The 16,984-nt window shown below is 36.7% G+C and overlaps 2 protein-coding genes and 1 long non-coding RNA gene across 5 annotated transcripts; 2 read left to right on the plus strand and 1 right to left on the minus strand.

Annotated features, from left to right (window-relative positions):
* The first annotated feature begins 8,203 nt into the window (after positions 1-8,203).
* Positions 8,204-9,115, plus strand: LOC113331384. Its single transcript, XM_026578094.1, has one exon. The coding sequence runs from the start codon at positions 8,204-8,206 to the stop codon at positions 9,113-9,115; it is 912 nt and encodes a 303-aa protein (XP_026433879.1).
* A 3,060-nt stretch (positions 9,116-12,175) lies between these two features.
* LOC113331385 (F-box/kelch-repeat protein At3g06240-like) lies at positions 12,176-13,144 on the plus strand. Its single transcript, XM_026578095.1, has one exon. It carries the CDS (start codon positions 12,176-12,178, stop codon positions 13,142-13,144), a length of 969 nt encoding a protein of 322 aa, XP_026433880.1.
* Positions 13,145-13,789: 645 nt separating this feature from the next.
* On the minus strand, positions 13,790-16,671 carry LOC113331154. 3 transcript variants are annotated; one of them, XR_003350739.1, is made up of 6 exons: positions 16,561-16,671; positions 16,245-16,417; positions 15,906-15,957; positions 15,367-15,424; positions 14,980-15,032; positions 13,790-14,844 (listed from the first exon to the last, which is right to left on the minus strand). It is a non-coding gene; the product is annotated as an uncharacterized LOC113331154 (long non-coding RNA). The 3 variants fall into 3 exon arrangements; XR_003350740.1 differs by having other exon boundaries at positions 14,980-15,090; XR_003350741.1 differs by lacking the exon at positions 14,980-15,032.
* Positions 16,672-16,984: the final 313 nt, after the last annotated feature.

Consider the following 16,984-nt stretch of genomic DNA (forward strand, 5'->3'; position numbering starts at 1 on the left):
TGAAGTTGACTCAGGCCACCGACTCCGATGTCAGTGTACGAACCCGAGGGGCCGAGACAGTATCGTAACTGTCGTCCTTCCCTGCAAACGGTTGATATTTAATTTTGACCTTTCCTTAGGGTTTAAAAATAATGTCCAAGAATGTCCAAAAAGTCCAAAAATAAAAATGTCCAAAAAGAAAAAGAAAAATTACAAAAATAACACCCTATTTACAGTTTCTAAAAATAAAACAAAATAACTATATACAAAATCTTCTTCTTCACTCCTTTCGGATTCCTGTTTTCTTTCTTGCTTTGGCGATGCTTTCCTTTTATAACACTTTTTCTTCCCTTGTAGCTTCGCTCCAAATCTGAAAAGAATCGAAAAATACCAAAACGCGTAAAAAAAAATAATAAAAAGAAAAATAAAAAGAAACCTAAAACAAATCTAAATACAAGTCCGCGTCGGCGGCGCCAAAAATTGATAGTGATTGTAGAAGTGGTAAATAAGATTTGTTCGCTCGGACTTGTAAAGACTCGATTCTAGACTTAAACATAAACAAAACACTAAAATAAAGAAAATATATTCACAAGATTGTCACGATAACTAGAGATACTAGGACTTCGGATTCCACCAATAGCTCCAAAGTTAACTTTTTATAGACTCTTCTTCTTTGCCAAGGTGGATTTTTAAAAGATTAATTGTAAATCACAAGCATAACGCATCAAAAGTATTAATACTAAGCATACGTTATCAAACGAAATCACAACTAATTAGTGAAAATCATAAAACAATTAAATCAAGTGCAAAAAGTCATACAAAAAATAAGTAGAATTACCACATGCATGAAAAATACCTTCCTCCTTTGTCCCAGTATTGGGGTTTAGCTCCTCATATCATTCACCTTCACAAAATAGGTGTTCATAGCTCAAATAGGTGAAAAACAATAGAAAACTTATAAAGCATACAGTTTGCAACGCTGTATTGGCGTTACAAACAGCTGTTACAACGGGTGTTGAACTATTACAGAGAAAAGATGACATCTTATGATATATGTGATCTATTGAACAACGATACTTCTGATGTGTTGTTTGAATACGACAGCCTTTGCGACTGTTCTCGTCTGTCCAATGTTCTTCAGCTTCTCTTGTTCACCAGCAGCAGGTGAATATTCCTGCAACTTCACCTGCGCTTCTCTGCTCCGCTTCTATCGACCCCCAAACTCTCGACTCCTTTCTGTTAGGTTCCAGACGACTATATATACACCACATCACTAATTAAATCCGAGAAAATCTTTTTGAAATATCTTTCTCTTCTTCGGCTTTCTTTGGCAATAATTCACGGATTTTATTTCCCTTTAATTCTCCTACGCGTCTTCTCAGCCAAACCAACATCCTAAAATATCTTGGACAAATTCCAGACGAATATATCTTCTTGCTCTCCACGTAGTTACCAAAAAATGATTTCCAAAACAACCGAGATATTATAGCTCTCCTGTTTTACAAGAAATCGATGTTAATTTCTTCTTTTACGTGACTCGTTCAACTACCTTCTCTGTATCACCCAACACAAGCCCAATCAAATCCAACTGTTTGAGAAAATCCGATTATATCTCTCCCAAAATCTTCTCTGTTCAAACCGAGAAACTATCCTTCCCTGTTTAACGAAGTCCGGATTATCCAGCCCATGTTCTTCGGATCCAACACATATACATCCCCTGTCTGGTCCATTCAAGTCCATCCCAATCGAGTTTAGTGATTGAATCTGTCAAAATTACGTCCAAAATCCAAACCAGAAGTTCGCAGGTGAGCAGCTTTTGAACATAACATTTCCCTCCATTTTTCTATTTTTAAACCAGGAAGATGGAGTGCCCCTTATCATGTTGTTGGGGTGCCGATAGTGATTTAGGTCCCCCTTAGTAATTTGTGTGCCCCTTATCCAAAGTGGGAGTCTGAATAATAATTTTCTCTCACGAGCGCAAATACCACTTTTCGAGCCAATTTTCCCGCAAAATCTTATTTCTCCAACAACACCTACAAAGACATAAAAAACCGTAATAAATACGAAATCGAGCACTAACAATATATACAATTGAGATCATAATAGACACATAAATGTGTCCATCAATTACGTATCAAGTGGTATCAGAGCCACGTTCTGACTTCTAGGGTTAGTTGTGGTGCATGGTCTTAACACGTGAACAATATACGTGATCAGGAGAAGCAACTGTCGTTCTACCAGACACAAGAAAACCTATAGGAATTACGAAAACCAAGCTGGGAAGTGAAGATGATAAGAATCCTAAACTGTCAGATGAGGACAAGTTTGCTAAACTTGAACTCAAGATACAAGATTTAGCAGATACCCTTGCTGCGTTTATCAAGGAAAGTACTTCTAAGTCAAAACCTAAGCATAGAAAAGAAAGTACAAAGGGAGAAAAAGAAGATTTAAAGGAAGATGATGAAGAAAGCCCATCAGAAGAAGAAGAAGAAGAAGATGACATAATCAATAAAAACCCATATGGAGGGTTGAAAATTGAATTCAAGCTCGAGATATCTGACTATGATCGAGTCATGAAAGCTGTAAAACTTGATGGATGGCTAGACAAGTTTGAAACGTACTTCACAGTACATCAACTTGTGGAATCACAAAAGATCAGTATTGCAAGTCTGAAGTTATCAAACCATGCCTCAACATGGTAGAAGGCTTACAAGAAGAGGTATGTTACAGAAAACATGACTTGGCATCAATTTAAGAATCTCATGAGGAAACAATTTTATCCTGTGGGCTACTTGGATGAAAGATGGTATAAGTGGCAGCACCTTTGACAGCGGTATCAACAAAGTGTCCAAGATTACACTACAAAATTCTACAATCAAGCTTTAGTTTTAGATGTGGATATTACTAGTGATGAGACATTCCGGAAATACAATGGTGGACTCGTAGATTATATACAAAGAGAATTAAAACTTTTTCAATGTACACGATGTTGAAGATGCTATAAACAAAGCTGTGGCCATTGAACAAAAGGTTAAAGGTGCTGCAGGATCAGACAACAATAGACTTGTTACGAGAGGGGAAGATATGACTCAAAGAAGGATTGAGACTAATAAAAACAAATCTCTATTAGATGAACAAGAAGAAAAGGTGTGTGAGCATTGTAAGGAGAAAGGTCACATAAAAGACACTTGCTGGACTCTTTATCCTCATCTCAAACCAAAGAAATTGCGTGAGGCTGAAAGACAAAGAAGTTTTAAGAAGAACTCTATGATTGCAGAAGCTGTGGATGCCGAAATAATATCTGAAATAGATCAGCAAGACCCAAAGCTTTTGTTTATGACCAAGCTAAGAGACGCAGGACAAGAGAATCTACATGAAGAATTGTTCCATGTCAATATTCAAGTAAAACAAAGCATTGTCGAGACTATCATCGATTCTGGCAGCCAAAAGAACTTAATTTCAGAAAAGCTGGTGGGACAAATGGGATTATCAACAACTCCACATCCAAAACCCTACCCATTAGGATGGATACAGAAGGATACTAAACTTTAGGTATCAATGCAGTGTCGATTCAAATTTGCTATCACTGACAAGTTCATTGATGAGATTGTCTGTGATGTTGTGCCATTGGATGTAGCACAAGTTATTTTTAGAAATCCATATTTATGGGAACGTGACGCTGTTCTCTATCATAGAGAACGTGTATATTTGTTCAAGAAAGATGGAAAATATTTTCGGGTTCAGGCTAGTAAAACTCATTTACTGATGAAACTGGTTACTACTAACCAAGTCAAGATATTGATCAACGCTTGTGGGAAGTTCTATTTAGTCATCAGGCATGTGATCAAAGAGGAAAAGAAAGTGGTATTATATACTACACTTTACACCAAGAAACAAAGTGAACCAAGTTCTCTAAAGAAGAAGTTCGTGGATTTGTTCCAAGAAGAAGTCATTATACCACCCAAGAGAGGTGTTAAGTATGAGATTGCACTTGTTGGAGATGCAATGTTCTTTACCAAACTTGATCTCGAATCTGGTTATAACCAAGTGCGAATTAAAGAAGAAGACACTAGAGCTCAAAGATTTATTGAGGAGAAAGGTAAAGTACATGCTTTAGCAGAAAACTTGTGGATAGAACGAGAAGAAGTTCTTGAAGAAGATTGTATTATTGAAACAAAGGTGACACCCACCAGAAGAGGAGACTGTATAATGTTTCGTGTAGGGCGAGTCGTACAAATGCCAAGTAAAGAAAGATGGTTCAACAAGGAACAAGGGGAGGCTGAATTTCCTCACCTGCAATTTAGAGCTTACACAGGAGTTCCAGTTTCCTAAAATGGGGGAGCCATGATACATGAGTATCGTAGCAGAAGAAGAATGCTGTGAAGATTAGCTTCACAGTTAGAATTACATGTGCAGGTCATATGCACATGACTTAAGTAGCGTGAAGATTATATTCACACAAGCAAAGTAACAGAAGTAGAGGGACAACTAAGGCTGTTAGCTGAGGCTAATCATTAGCCTAGATTTAATTAAGCCATATTACGGCTAGAGAGTATCTAGAAGATACTAGAAGAGGTGTAAAGTTTGTTAACTTAGCCTAGAAGTTTGAGGTTTCCTAACTTGAATAGGATTCCTAGTTTAGATGAGTTCTAAAAACTCATAGTTTTATTTCTTTTACAGCAAGTTCTCGCTCATATAAAAGGAGGAGACTTGTAAGCTAGAAAGGTAGAGAAAAACGAGAGAGAGCAGCCAAGTTATTGGTTTGTAGAGTTTTTCTTTCAAAGCAATAGAAGAAGAAGAAGTTAGTAGCAACAATCATATTCTTTTGTGTTTATTATTGTTCTTTTTCTTTGTGTTCTTCCTATCTTTGTTCAGGACAGTACTGATTCTAGGTACCACTGATCGATTACGTATCAGAATGAGATTGGTAGATGCATGTCACCCAACTTTTGTAGAGCTTGAATATTCAACCAAGTTAGGAGGGCACATAAGAAAAACAGAATAAGAAGAAAGACTTTTGTCTTTCGACTTTTTGTCATGCCTTGTATCCAAACTCACAACAAAAAAACGACCGACCTAACTATAGATGCCTTTATCCTCTTATAGGTGAGAGTAAAATAAGAGCACAGCGCAACAGTACAATATGGTCTTATAAAATAGTATAATCATACTAACAGAACTCTTAACACTACTAATACACCCGCAAAGGTATGCAAATAAATAGACTGTGTATCATGAGTTCTCTCGTTATTCGTTTGAACTTCATCTGAGCCCATGCTGAAATAAACAGAATAAATGAATTTCCAAGTTTTCCTTGTATCCAAACCCAAGACTCAGGGTCTTGGCATGGATAACTTTGCACTTTTTCGTAGCTTGAGATTTTACTAGATTAGGCATTTTGTCGCACACATGTCGGGATTTAAGACGTTTTGCATTTCTTGTATATAACAGATTAGGGCATGTATACTTTTGTTCCGAGACCAGTTGAAAATTTGCTTTACCTCTCTTCAACAGCTAGTAAGCGTTATACAAGACTGAGAGAGGACACTGAGTTCGACTTGAGTTAATTAGTCGCTCGCCCATGAGTTGCATGCATTCTTTACGATGAAGAAATATGAGACTTTTAAAACTTTTCAGCTTTTAGTTGTCGAAATCAAACAGTCCATTAGCTTCTATTTGCCAAACAGGCAAATTATTTTCTTTGGCTTGTGGGTTGACTCACGACTCAAAACGGCTATAATAGAATTGGACCGCGCTTATATTTTAATCTTTCCTATTTCGGTTCCTAGAATCACTATAAATATACATGTAATATGACCCAAACGCGAGAGACATTGAAGAAGCTATCTTTGGAGGAGACAACTGGGGTACTATGACCTCGCCGGAGGGTTCTTTTCAGGCTCCACTTCCTGGTTCTTTGTCTGATGTTGAACATGCCTTTGGAGGAAGGGATATGACTACTTATCTTGATGAGGTAGATTTGTTCTTTGGAGAAGAAACCCTGGGTACTTTCCGGGCTCAACTTCCAAGTTATATTCCGGATTTCGACTGCTTCTCCTCTATCAGCTATTCTTACTACGAGGAAGGCATAGGTGAATCTGAATCATCTGATACTGACTGTGATGTCGGAAATATTGCGGATTTTGATGATCTTGTACTAGATGGTTCCCATGACGCTCCATCTGGTTTCCCTGAAGGGTATATTCCTAAAGTGTTTGAGCTTTTCAAGCCAAGCAATGATCCCTATATGCATAACTGGAAGCTGACTTGGCCACAGGAAGGCGAGACAACAGAATCTGCTTGGGTCAATGTGTACGGTTTTTTTAACGCAGAGATGCGCTACGGAGGATATGGAGTTATTGTGCGCAATATGTCTGCAAAGCCAATAGCTGCTTCAGTCTATTTCTCAATGGATGGAGTAACTTACCTTTATCAAGTGTTGAAGGGAATTGATGCTGGTCTCAGACTTGCTTTAGAACATGGTTGTACTAGTCCTCGTGTGCAGTGCAATTCTAGAATAGCTATTCGGCTTCTCAGCCACGTTGCCTCTGGTTTTTGCATTAAACCCAATTGCAGTGGCTTAAAGGTTAATAATGTTTGCCAGAGCTGTATGATGAGCATGGTCCCTTTTGTAACTAAGGAGGGTTCCTCCAAAGCTGAGTCGCCTCTCCTTGATGTACTCCAAGGCAAGCTACATATCTCAAGTTTTACAAGGCAGCCATTTGGGTGGAACAAAGCTGCTTATTTTCTGGCAAAACAGGCAAAAAGAACATTAATAATCTATGGCTGGGGGCATAAAGATTACAAGGCTGATGTCAGACCAGAGGACATTGCAGATGAACTACTAGACATTCTGTGGAAAGATGAGGTTTACTACAACTTGGAAGAGAGGGATATGATCCTTGGAAAGATGCGGTTTATCACAAATTTGGGTTACAGGATATGATCATGCCACAACTTGGATGGCATGCAGGACAAGGATGGTGCATTCTGTTGATTCTTGTGTAATTTCAAGAGTATCATAGTTCATAGTTGTTTTTTGTGTTCGAATGCCTACTAATTTGTTGTGTGGCTAATATGTACATGTTATAAAGAACAAGAGGATGCATGGATTGACTTTATTGTCAATTTTTTCTTTTGCGTTGGAGTCTGGCATTCTTTTGGCAATAGTTTAGTTAATTGTACTCCCACTAATTCTACAGAAGTTTGCGCCGTTTGAGTTTAACTTTTTCTTTTTTTTTTGATCAATAGTTTAACCACTGTTGGTAGATGAATGGGGATTAGACTGGTAGATGTCACCAGACTTTTGTAACCATGGATTTGCAAACAAGTTAGGAGGGCACAATACAACAAAGAGTTTTGTTTTTTGATATTTTGTCATTTCTAGTATATATAGATGCCTTTATCCTCTTATAAGTAAAAGTAAAGTAAATCAAGATGATGAAAACAATACCACTAGTGTGAGTGAGGTTGAATTGTGATTAGATTCCATTGCACAGAACACACTTATACCATCAAAAATGAATGGAACCATCAAAGTCCGATCCTAATTAGGCAATGTCGGTGAACATATACATCTACTAGGAAACTTCTTCTTTCTCAAAACTGCTTTTACCAGTGCATTAGCCATTTGACAACAGACACCCTTCTCCATTAACTGGTGGATTTCACCACTTCTGGAAACCACTTGACGTGCATATGTGCATTTTATCATATTTGTATACTTAATAAATAAATAAAATAAAATGGTGCCATAGTTCCAGTATAATGTTGGTGCATATTTTCAAGCTACCGGTAAAATGTGAGACTTGGCCAAAAAAATGCCAGTCTCCAAACACAAGGTTGACAACCAGCGCCAAGAAACAAAGACAAATAAGAACCAAAGAAAACCACAAGACTAAGTCCTCCTCCTCATTTGAGTTCTTTTACCTCTCCGGCCCCAAACTCTCCTCTTATCACTTCCTTTGGTGATTTTCTAATTCTTTCCGTTCCATTTGGGTCTTGATCAGAGTTCTCTTTCCGGTCTTTTGAATGCTCTCTAGTTAGGTAGTTAGTGAGTAGTCTTTCAAAGTCTCCAAACTCTTTCAAACTTTTTGCTCTCTAGTTAGGTGACTCAACATGTGATTCATAGTGGGTTCCCTCACTACAAATACCAGCGCCTTCCAAACTCTCAAGCACTATTTCTTCTCTACTTTATTTCTTTCACCACCAAAACTAAACAGCTATGAAGCTCTTTACTGCGGCAAAAGATCTCAAATTTCTCGATGCAAATCAAATCATCGGAGAAGCAATGAAAATCCCAGCCAAATCACCATCTCCACTCTTTTTGATTAGTATCATTACCCTCATTTTCGCACTTTCATTGATCCAGTTATTATGTAAAATTTCATTCTCCGACTTTGTGCCTACCCTCTATCCCAAATCAATCCATGAGTTCGTCTACAACCTTTCCTTTTTCCTCTTGTTTCTTCTCTCTACATCCGTTATTCTCTTCACAGTAGCTTCTCTTTATGCATCCAAGTCCGTTTCCTTTATCTCCACTCTCTTTGCGATTCCTCGCATATTTGAACATCTTCCGATCACCTTCTTATATGCCTTACTTCTCAAGTCCGTGACCTACTACTTGATCCTCTTCACTCCTACATATGTCTTTGATTCGTTAAATATTAATGAAGGAGCTCTGTGGTGGGGAGCGGTCGGTTTGCTTATCATAATTGCCATCATATACTTTGTTGTTCATCTCTATGTTATGGCGTTATGGCATTTGGCCAGTGTAATATCTGTTGTTGAACCAAATGTGTACGGCTTGGCAGCCATGAAGAAGAGTAAGAAACTCTTACAAGGGAGAATTCTAATTGCTTTCCAACTTGCAAATTTATACTTCGCGGCTACATTCTTTATAGGAAAGGTGTTTGGGTATGTGATGCAGAGTCCTGACCATTTCATGGTTAAGATTTTGTTGGGATTGGCGTGTTCGTTCTGGTTGGTGTCCGTTAATCTCACGTCGCTACTAGTTCAGAGTGTCTTCTTCCTTGCTTGTAAAAGTCACCACAATCAAGTGGTTAGAAAGAAGGTTATGTATCATCATCTTTGTGGGTATGATCTCCGTGATAAGTCAAAGATCATGATAGGGTAGGTTATCATCCTGTTGCACTGAATGATACCACTGGCGTCGACAGTACAATTAATATGCAGAGAGATGGTTTGAAGATCATGACACGGTGGGAGACCAGAATGTTGTTGAGAATGAAGGACCTAAAACCTCTTATCTTATCTTAATTAACGTAATGTAATTTCTAATTTCCAGTATTGTATATATAATTATAAGGTTTGCTAGCTACTAGTAATGCATGTTTGTGGAATTGTCAGTCCCGATTGAATATCATCATACTGCAAATTGGGTTCAAATTAAAATTTGAATGCCTTTTCAGGCTTTACCTTCAGAGTTATTTTGTAAAAGGGCCTTATTTTTTGGCTATATTTGGGTCTGGGTCGTAGAACTTACGGGTGTATTTGGGTCGTGGATTAACCGAAAACTGTTAGGAAACAGTTAGCTGACTTTTCCAATGTTCACAAAACCCCTGACCATTAGTTGACTGTGCTGACCGTTTAAGTATTGATGAGGGGATTCTGTTTTACCCCTAAAATCATCACCAGACTTTCCCATGAAACCATTCATCTCATTTCAAATTTTTGGCTTCATTAAAATCAACCGATGTTGTTTCAAACAGACAAACATCATCTCTAAGAACTAAAACCAAACACGTTATGTGCATCTGTGCAACCTTATCAATCAACAAAAAATTGGGCATATCCTTATCAAAATTAGATCAACCTGAACCAAATCTGTTCAAATTAAAAGTGAAAATCTAAAGTGAAAATCAATTACCTAACAAAATTATATTAACCCTTATCTAAAGTGTCACAAATTCAATCATATCAATTGCAAGCAAACAAGAAAATTCTTACCAATTATATGGTCTTTTAAATTTCTTAAGAAGTCAGCGTCTCTCTCAATTTTCTCCACGAGCTTTTGTAGTTCCAATCTCTTCTTCCCCCTTGTTACAGTGATTCCAAATTAAAATATTTTTTGTAATCTATCTAAAAGCCTCTTTAAATTAGTTGGGTTTAGAGCAACTTGGTTCTCGGATTGATTCAAAATGGAAACAACCAAAGTTACAACATCAATTCTTCAACCTCGGATTTACCATCTCCAAAAAGCCCATCGGGAAGAACCCAAATCATGTCACACTCTTCTTCTGAAACAAAATTTTTGTTGAAACTCATCAGTGAGGTTATGAGCGGATTTGTTTAGATTTAAACCTAGCCAACTGTATTATACACCGATAAAAAAGAGACCAAATTCAAATATATCGGGTCCATTTTCTAAACGGGTTGGTCGGATAAACCCGATTATGTTAATAACTAAGGTTAGGATGTTACGACCTTTTAACTAATTGATAAGGATATTTTAGTAAAAAAATACACGGCCAAAGTTAATCAACAACTCAAATACATCAACCGCATCTTCTACGACCCAGACCCTAATATTGCCATAAAGATGGGACCCTTTTACAAAAATATCTCTTACCTTTATCTACTTGTCAAATGCACCAAACTTATGTTTGCCAAACAAACATTTATTTTTTATTATTTTCTTTTTTAATCAAACACATGGTGCAATTGACCACGTACTCCAGTACTCCAGTTACCTAAATTTGTTCCCTCATTTTATGCGTAAGTCAACTGCCAGCTAAGATATTAACCTAGCGTTTTTAGGGGCCACTCAAAAAGAATTAGGGGCCATCTTCTTATTCCCATCCATTGAAGGAGGTTAAGGGATGTCTTAAAAATAAAAAGTTGTTTATATTGTCCTTCACCTTTATACTAAATCTAAACCTATATCCTTTATTTTCATAATCATATCATTCCATTTCTTCTTCTCTTTTCCACCCATTGAATTTTTTTTTCATCATTTTAATTTTGATTGAAAACAAAGATCATCGATAAAACAAATGTTATGATTGATTGTTTAAAATTAAAACCCAAAATTCATTAACCTTAAAGTAGAAACTTAGAGCATCAAAAAAAAATGAGTTCAACAAACAAAACGAATAGATGATAGTAGTTGTGATTCAAAATTAGGATTTGATTACTTGAAATCAAAAATTTGATCCGAAAATTTTCTTGGATTTACAGTAGCAGAAACATAATCGGTAGATAACTATCTATTTTACCTACCGATTATGGTTGATGTTCTTGGATTTACACTAGCAGAAACATAATCGGTAGATAATAATCTACTTTACCTACCGATTATGGTTGATGTTCTTCGTTTCTTAAGAACATCAACCATAATCGGTAGGTAAATTGATCGATATCTACCGATTATTCTTGATTCTAAAAATTAAATTTCTCTGTACAAAAAATTACGCACAATCGATAGATAATGAACACCATTAACTACCGATTGTGAAAGTAGAAAAATTTGAAATTTTTGTTAAGTTTTGAAAATTTGAATTTGAGGCCGTGAACACAATCGGCAGATAATAAACATCACTTATTAACACAACTCACTTCCGATTATGGTAGTACTAAAATTCGAAAATTTAGTATATTCGGAGGTTAAAGTAACACACTTTACTACCGATTATGGTAGTACCAAAGTTCGAAAAAGCAAAAAAAAAAAAAAAATTCCTCAAATTTTTTTATCACCCGAATCCTGCTCAAACTACCGAATATTGAAGGATAATTTTGTCATTACGAAATATGGGAGATAAGGGGTGAACACAATTTAAAATTGGGTGATCTTTTTTGTTTTATTGTTGGCCCCTAATTCCTTTTGAGTGGCCCCTAAAAACGCCAGGATATTAACTCCCAAATATCTCTACATTATGAGAATACCAAAACCTAGAGCTGACATTTCATCCTTAAAACTTAAAGCTGCCGCCGAAAAATCTTTAACGACCTAATTTCTCTTATGAATCTTTAAGAGAGAAAGAAATCGAAAGCGCAAGGAGAAGCAATGTCAAGCATTCCGGAGGATTTATACCTTGACATCCTATTATGGGTACCAGCAAAATCACTATTATCATGTAAGTGCGTTTGTAAATCTTGGTACTCAACAATCTCCAGCCATAAGTTCATTAAAGCACACCTTAACTTAACTATCCAGGAGAAAAAAAATTATAACCTCATGCTTATAGGAAGAAAGCTGCGTAGTATCGATCCCATGATTATTTGTTCTGTAGCTTATGATGCACTATCATCCCGATTTGCAAGAAATGATTTGGTCGTTAGAAATGCTATAGAATATGATTATCCATTCAGATCATTAGGTCAGGATATTGTCTTGCTAGGTTGTTGCCATGGTCTGGTTTGTATGCAGGTTTCATATATGGTTTTCAAGGATTTTCTTTGTGTTTGGAATCCATGTACCAAAGAGTATAAGGTTATACCGGATGAAAAAATAGAAGATGAGACAGCTTATGCTTTTGGTTATGATTCTACCATTGATGACTACAAATTATTTAAGGTTATACAGATACCTGCTGGTAGTATTTTTTGTTTAGTTGATGTGTATACGCTAGGATCGAATTCTTGGAGAAGTATTGAAGACATAACTTATTGCTTTCATAATGAGAAAAAAGTTGGGGTGCTTGCCAATGGGAATCTTCATTGGTTAGGTTGGTCATGCAAGATAACTGATACCCAAATTGTGGAGAGATCTAAAGTCATAAGCTCTTTGGATGTCAGCAACGAAAGATTCCACGAAATGCAATTAGCGAAAGAACCTTTGGAGAATGAACACAACTTTAGGAGTCTGGGAGTGTTGGAAGGGCGTCTCTGTGTACTTTTTCACGACGATTCTAAGCTTGATCTGTGGGTAATGCAGGATTATGGAGTGCAGGAATCTTGGACAAAACAATTTTCCATTATGAAGGAGCAGATTAGGGACCGTCGCTTAATAAGTCTGATGTGGTCTTTCAAGAATAATGAGGACCATAAGTATCTAATATGTGCTGAGCATGATTTATTTTTATATGAGCCGAAGCAGGCGAGAGTTAGAAGACCAGAGATTAACGGTTTAAGAAGCTTGCATCATGTTGAGAATCATTTTGAAAGCCTAGTATCACTCGGCTCTGGCACTTATGTGGGGAGATAGTAAATGGTAAGTAGAACGATCACATTTTGGTTTTCTTTTGAAGTAAATTAACTTGTCATTATTTGTATCTTAATCTGACTCATAGCGAATGAACTCCTGTTATTTGCACATTTTCTAAACTCTTAAACTAGCTCGCACTGCATGTGGGTTTTTATCTTTATTAACTTGGATTCTTTTTGGTCTTGGCAGGAAGGAAGAAGTTGGTGCTGAAAGAGTATTTGGGCTGAAGTTAAGAGCATTCGAGTATTTTTCTTTTCACAAGACTTCTTTTTTTTCCGAGTTTTTTTATAATTCGTATAATCTTGGATTGTAAGATTTTCGAAGTTTTTTCTTGAACTACTGTTGAATTTGAGTATTCTCTTGAATAAATAAATTACTGGTTTCCATTTGTGAATCTTGTTATTAAATTGCTTAAGTGAGTGATCATTTATTGAATTTTGCTGTTACCTAATTAGAATTGAGAAACTTGTAACTAGTTTGCGTGGAGACGGCTTGCTTGTACAAGTTAAACATATTTTAGACAGCGCAACCGATGATCAAATGTGCAGTTGATTTGTTAACTACGAAATATTACGTATCGAGGTTTAAGTTGCTATACTGAGATATCTTCACCCTTCATCTTCAAGATGTACAAGAAACAGCTAATTCAGAGTCGAAAAGAGGAAACAAAAATGATTAACTTCAGACTGGAAAATTAAATCAAATAGTACAATACAGTAGAATTTAATACCCTACAGGGCCTTGTACTACCAGAGCTATACAATATTTCCAGAAAGTACTCGCAGTATATCTAATTTGGTCAAGCCATCTTCACTCCTCGTGAACAACCCATGCTGACATGAGGCAGAATCCATTGATTTGGATTGGCTACTATAAATGCTATTGGCATCAAATAGAACAGTCTAATGCCGCTATTACCATGACAAGCAGAATTGTCATTCTTCAGTTCTTTTTCCTTCATTTGGGTTTAACCTTTCTCCATTTGGTACCTCATTCGTAAGCTCATCTGTATCCAGTTGCTTCTCTAAAGACCAGAAACGATCAGCCTTGATCAATAAAAATAAGCCTTCCAAGAATAAAACCACCCATCTGTATGGACGAGCCTCCTGGTGTAAAACAGCTAACAGTGCCATTACAACGGCAAGCAGAATTTTCACTCTTTCAAATCACATCCTCTGAACCAGGCACTTCTTCACTATTATCAGTTTTTTTCGTTCTATCTTTCATTCTTTCTTGTGAATGCAAACTCCTGTCTTTTTCATCTTTTACCACATATGTTTGCTCATGCCAATTCAGAGTACCACTAGCTTCTCTCTTTTTCTGATATGAAGGTAGTGACTGAAAAGCAATTAGCAGCAAAAGGTAGGTGAAATAAGTCCAATATTTCATTCTGAAAAGAACTAATGACTGGAACGGCAATTGGTAGTGGTGTTCCAGCAATGCTTTTCTCTGGATCAGCTTCTGATTTGCTTCTATGTCTGACCAAGTTTGGTTGCGAGTTTAATTTGCCACACTAAACTTATGTTCTTATGAGTGATGCCAGTTGTCCGCATTCAAGACCATCAAAAATACTGGATACAGTTGCTATATTATTATGGTTACCTTTCTCAGCATTGCTTTCCTACGCAACCTGGCACCTCTTTTGTTTTAACGGACCATTTGGAGGGTCCATAGACCAACTCCAAGATTTTATCATCTTCCTGAAAGAAACATGAGAAAGCAAGACGTAAATTTAATTGGAAACTCCGTGAGAACTGTTAGAACCAAATAACAGATTTGGTGTCAAACATATAGGGTCAATTGTCCCTTAACCAGGTCTGGATTTGGTGTCAAACCTTTTGCCATCGCTGCAGACATTGCACTTCTCTTCTATGAAGTAAATTAGCAGCTGCATAGATAGATGATCAATTTTACCACCCCATATGTTAACAATTCAGCATCTAAAACTGCCGATTAGGGCAATTCAATCAGATCTTCTTTAAATGGTAAAAATTAACGAATTAAAAAAATATATATTTTGTAAACTTGAACTAATAAAAAGCTTTGTAACTGGAAAGGACTGACAGGAAAATGGCGTTGTAAGATTTCAACATACATACGTGTCTACATGTATTTACATCTCCCACTAAAATGCTTCGTTAGTCTATTTTTCTACGTCTTGTGAACTAGCACAGCTTCAGATATACTACAAAAACAGATGAATAAACAAAAAGCAGACCAACCTATTTTCTTCCAAATTTTGTCCTTAAAAGATTCACCAGCTTTCCGCAACTTCTCATCCTGTGGTGATATTTCTAGATGTTAGAACATTACTTATTGTAACGATGCCAACCGTAAAATATGAGTAGAAAGGAAGATAAATTAAACAGACAGTTAGGAAACAACAATGAAGTCAAGCACATCCATGCTGCATATAGATGAAATAACACAATCCCCGTAATATGAATATTATCCAACGGAATAAACTGCGTCTTTAAATCAGTTCAAAAGTTAGTCGTACTATAAAATTGACCTGTATATAAAATACAGGAAAAAATATGTACTCCAAGCTAACAATTTCAAAATTGGCCACTAGATTACAGGACAAAAAGCTTATAGAGCTTACCCAAAAAGGCATCATCAGAATCCCAAACAGCATTAACTATGTAATCAGTAGATATCAACATTGAGTTTCTCAAGAAAACTGCGTAGCTCGGCTAACAGTTTCTAAGTTTGGACGGTGGATGAGAATTATTAAAAGCTCATTCACAAGAAGTCTCACCTCTTCAGTAGTCCAACCACCCTTTGCTCGCCTTGTAGGACCACCAATTCTCCTATACAAAACCACCAATTTATCCAGAATTGAGCAAAGCAAAAGCAATCCCATCATACCACAAACCTAATCACTAATCTCTATATGCCTTTTCAGCTTCAAAACTAAACCAGTTAAGACTTGAGGAATCCCCACAAATCAGAATCAAATTTCATTTGATACAATAGCATACCACAAATTTCTTTAAGAGTCAGCTTAATTCAGCACCAAATGATATCATATGTTTGATAAATTTATGAAAAGCACAACCGAAGATCTAATCTAATAACACAAGTAAAAGAAGCCGACCTGACTGAAAGGCCGCTACCATTAAGATCTTCTTCAGAAACAGGAGGAACTGGAATCCGGAGTTTCTTGCTTTGTTCTCTAAACAACGCAATTCGATATTCATCGTCTTCTCAGCAAGCATCTTCCATATCTACAAGACTACTACCTTCGGCTGCGTTTTATCTTTCATTACCCTAATTAATTACCAATCATCAATTAAAAGAGCCCCAAAGATAACAGAAACATCAATCAAAATTTTACAAGAACAGACATCCCCAATTTTGAAAAGGAAATTCGAATGGTGAATTGAAAAAGGAAAGTGAAGTAAAGTAATTACCTGAAGAATTAATGGCGGGAAATGAAGAGAAAAGTTGGGGAAATCGTCTAGAGAAATAGAGAGGATGATGATGCTAAATCGTCTAAAGAAAGTAATTACCCCTAGACAAACTCGCACACAACACCCAAAAAAAGAAGAAACCCTTAAAAACTATCCACGTGTCACCAAACTGAGAGCCACGGCCCACCACAACTACAAACTTGTGCGTCTGCTTACTGTTTATTTTGTCATTTCAGCCCTGCTAGTTTTTTTCTTTTCTCTTTTTTGTCATCCTTAGCTAGTGAAGTTCATTTCAGTGCCAATCCTTAGCTACTGATGCATTGAAATCTCGCAAGGTTAACCTTGGTACATACGAATATTGTGTACCGGAATACATCATAGGATTGAGGCGAAATCCAGAACTGAACAAAACCATCGTCCAATT

Source organism: Papaver somniferum, unplaced genomic scaffold (assembly GCF_003573695.1).
Source record: "Papaver somniferum cultivar HN1 unplaced genomic scaffold, ASM357369v1 unplaced-scaffold_125, whole genome shotgun sequence".
NCBI classification, from domain to species: Eukaryota; Viridiplantae; Streptophyta; class Magnoliopsida; order Ranunculales; family Papaveraceae; genus Papaver; species Papaver somniferum.

What these genes read in the sequence shown, in the direction of transcription:
- LOC113331385 (XM_026578095.1), top strand. Translation starts at nt 12,176, where the DNA reads ATGCTTATAGGAAGAAAGCTGCGTAGTATCGATCCCATGATTATTTGT.
- LOC113331384 (XM_026578094.1), top strand. Translation starts at nt 8,204, where the DNA reads ATGAAGCTCTTTACTGCGGCAAAAGATCTCAAATTTCTCGATGCAAAT.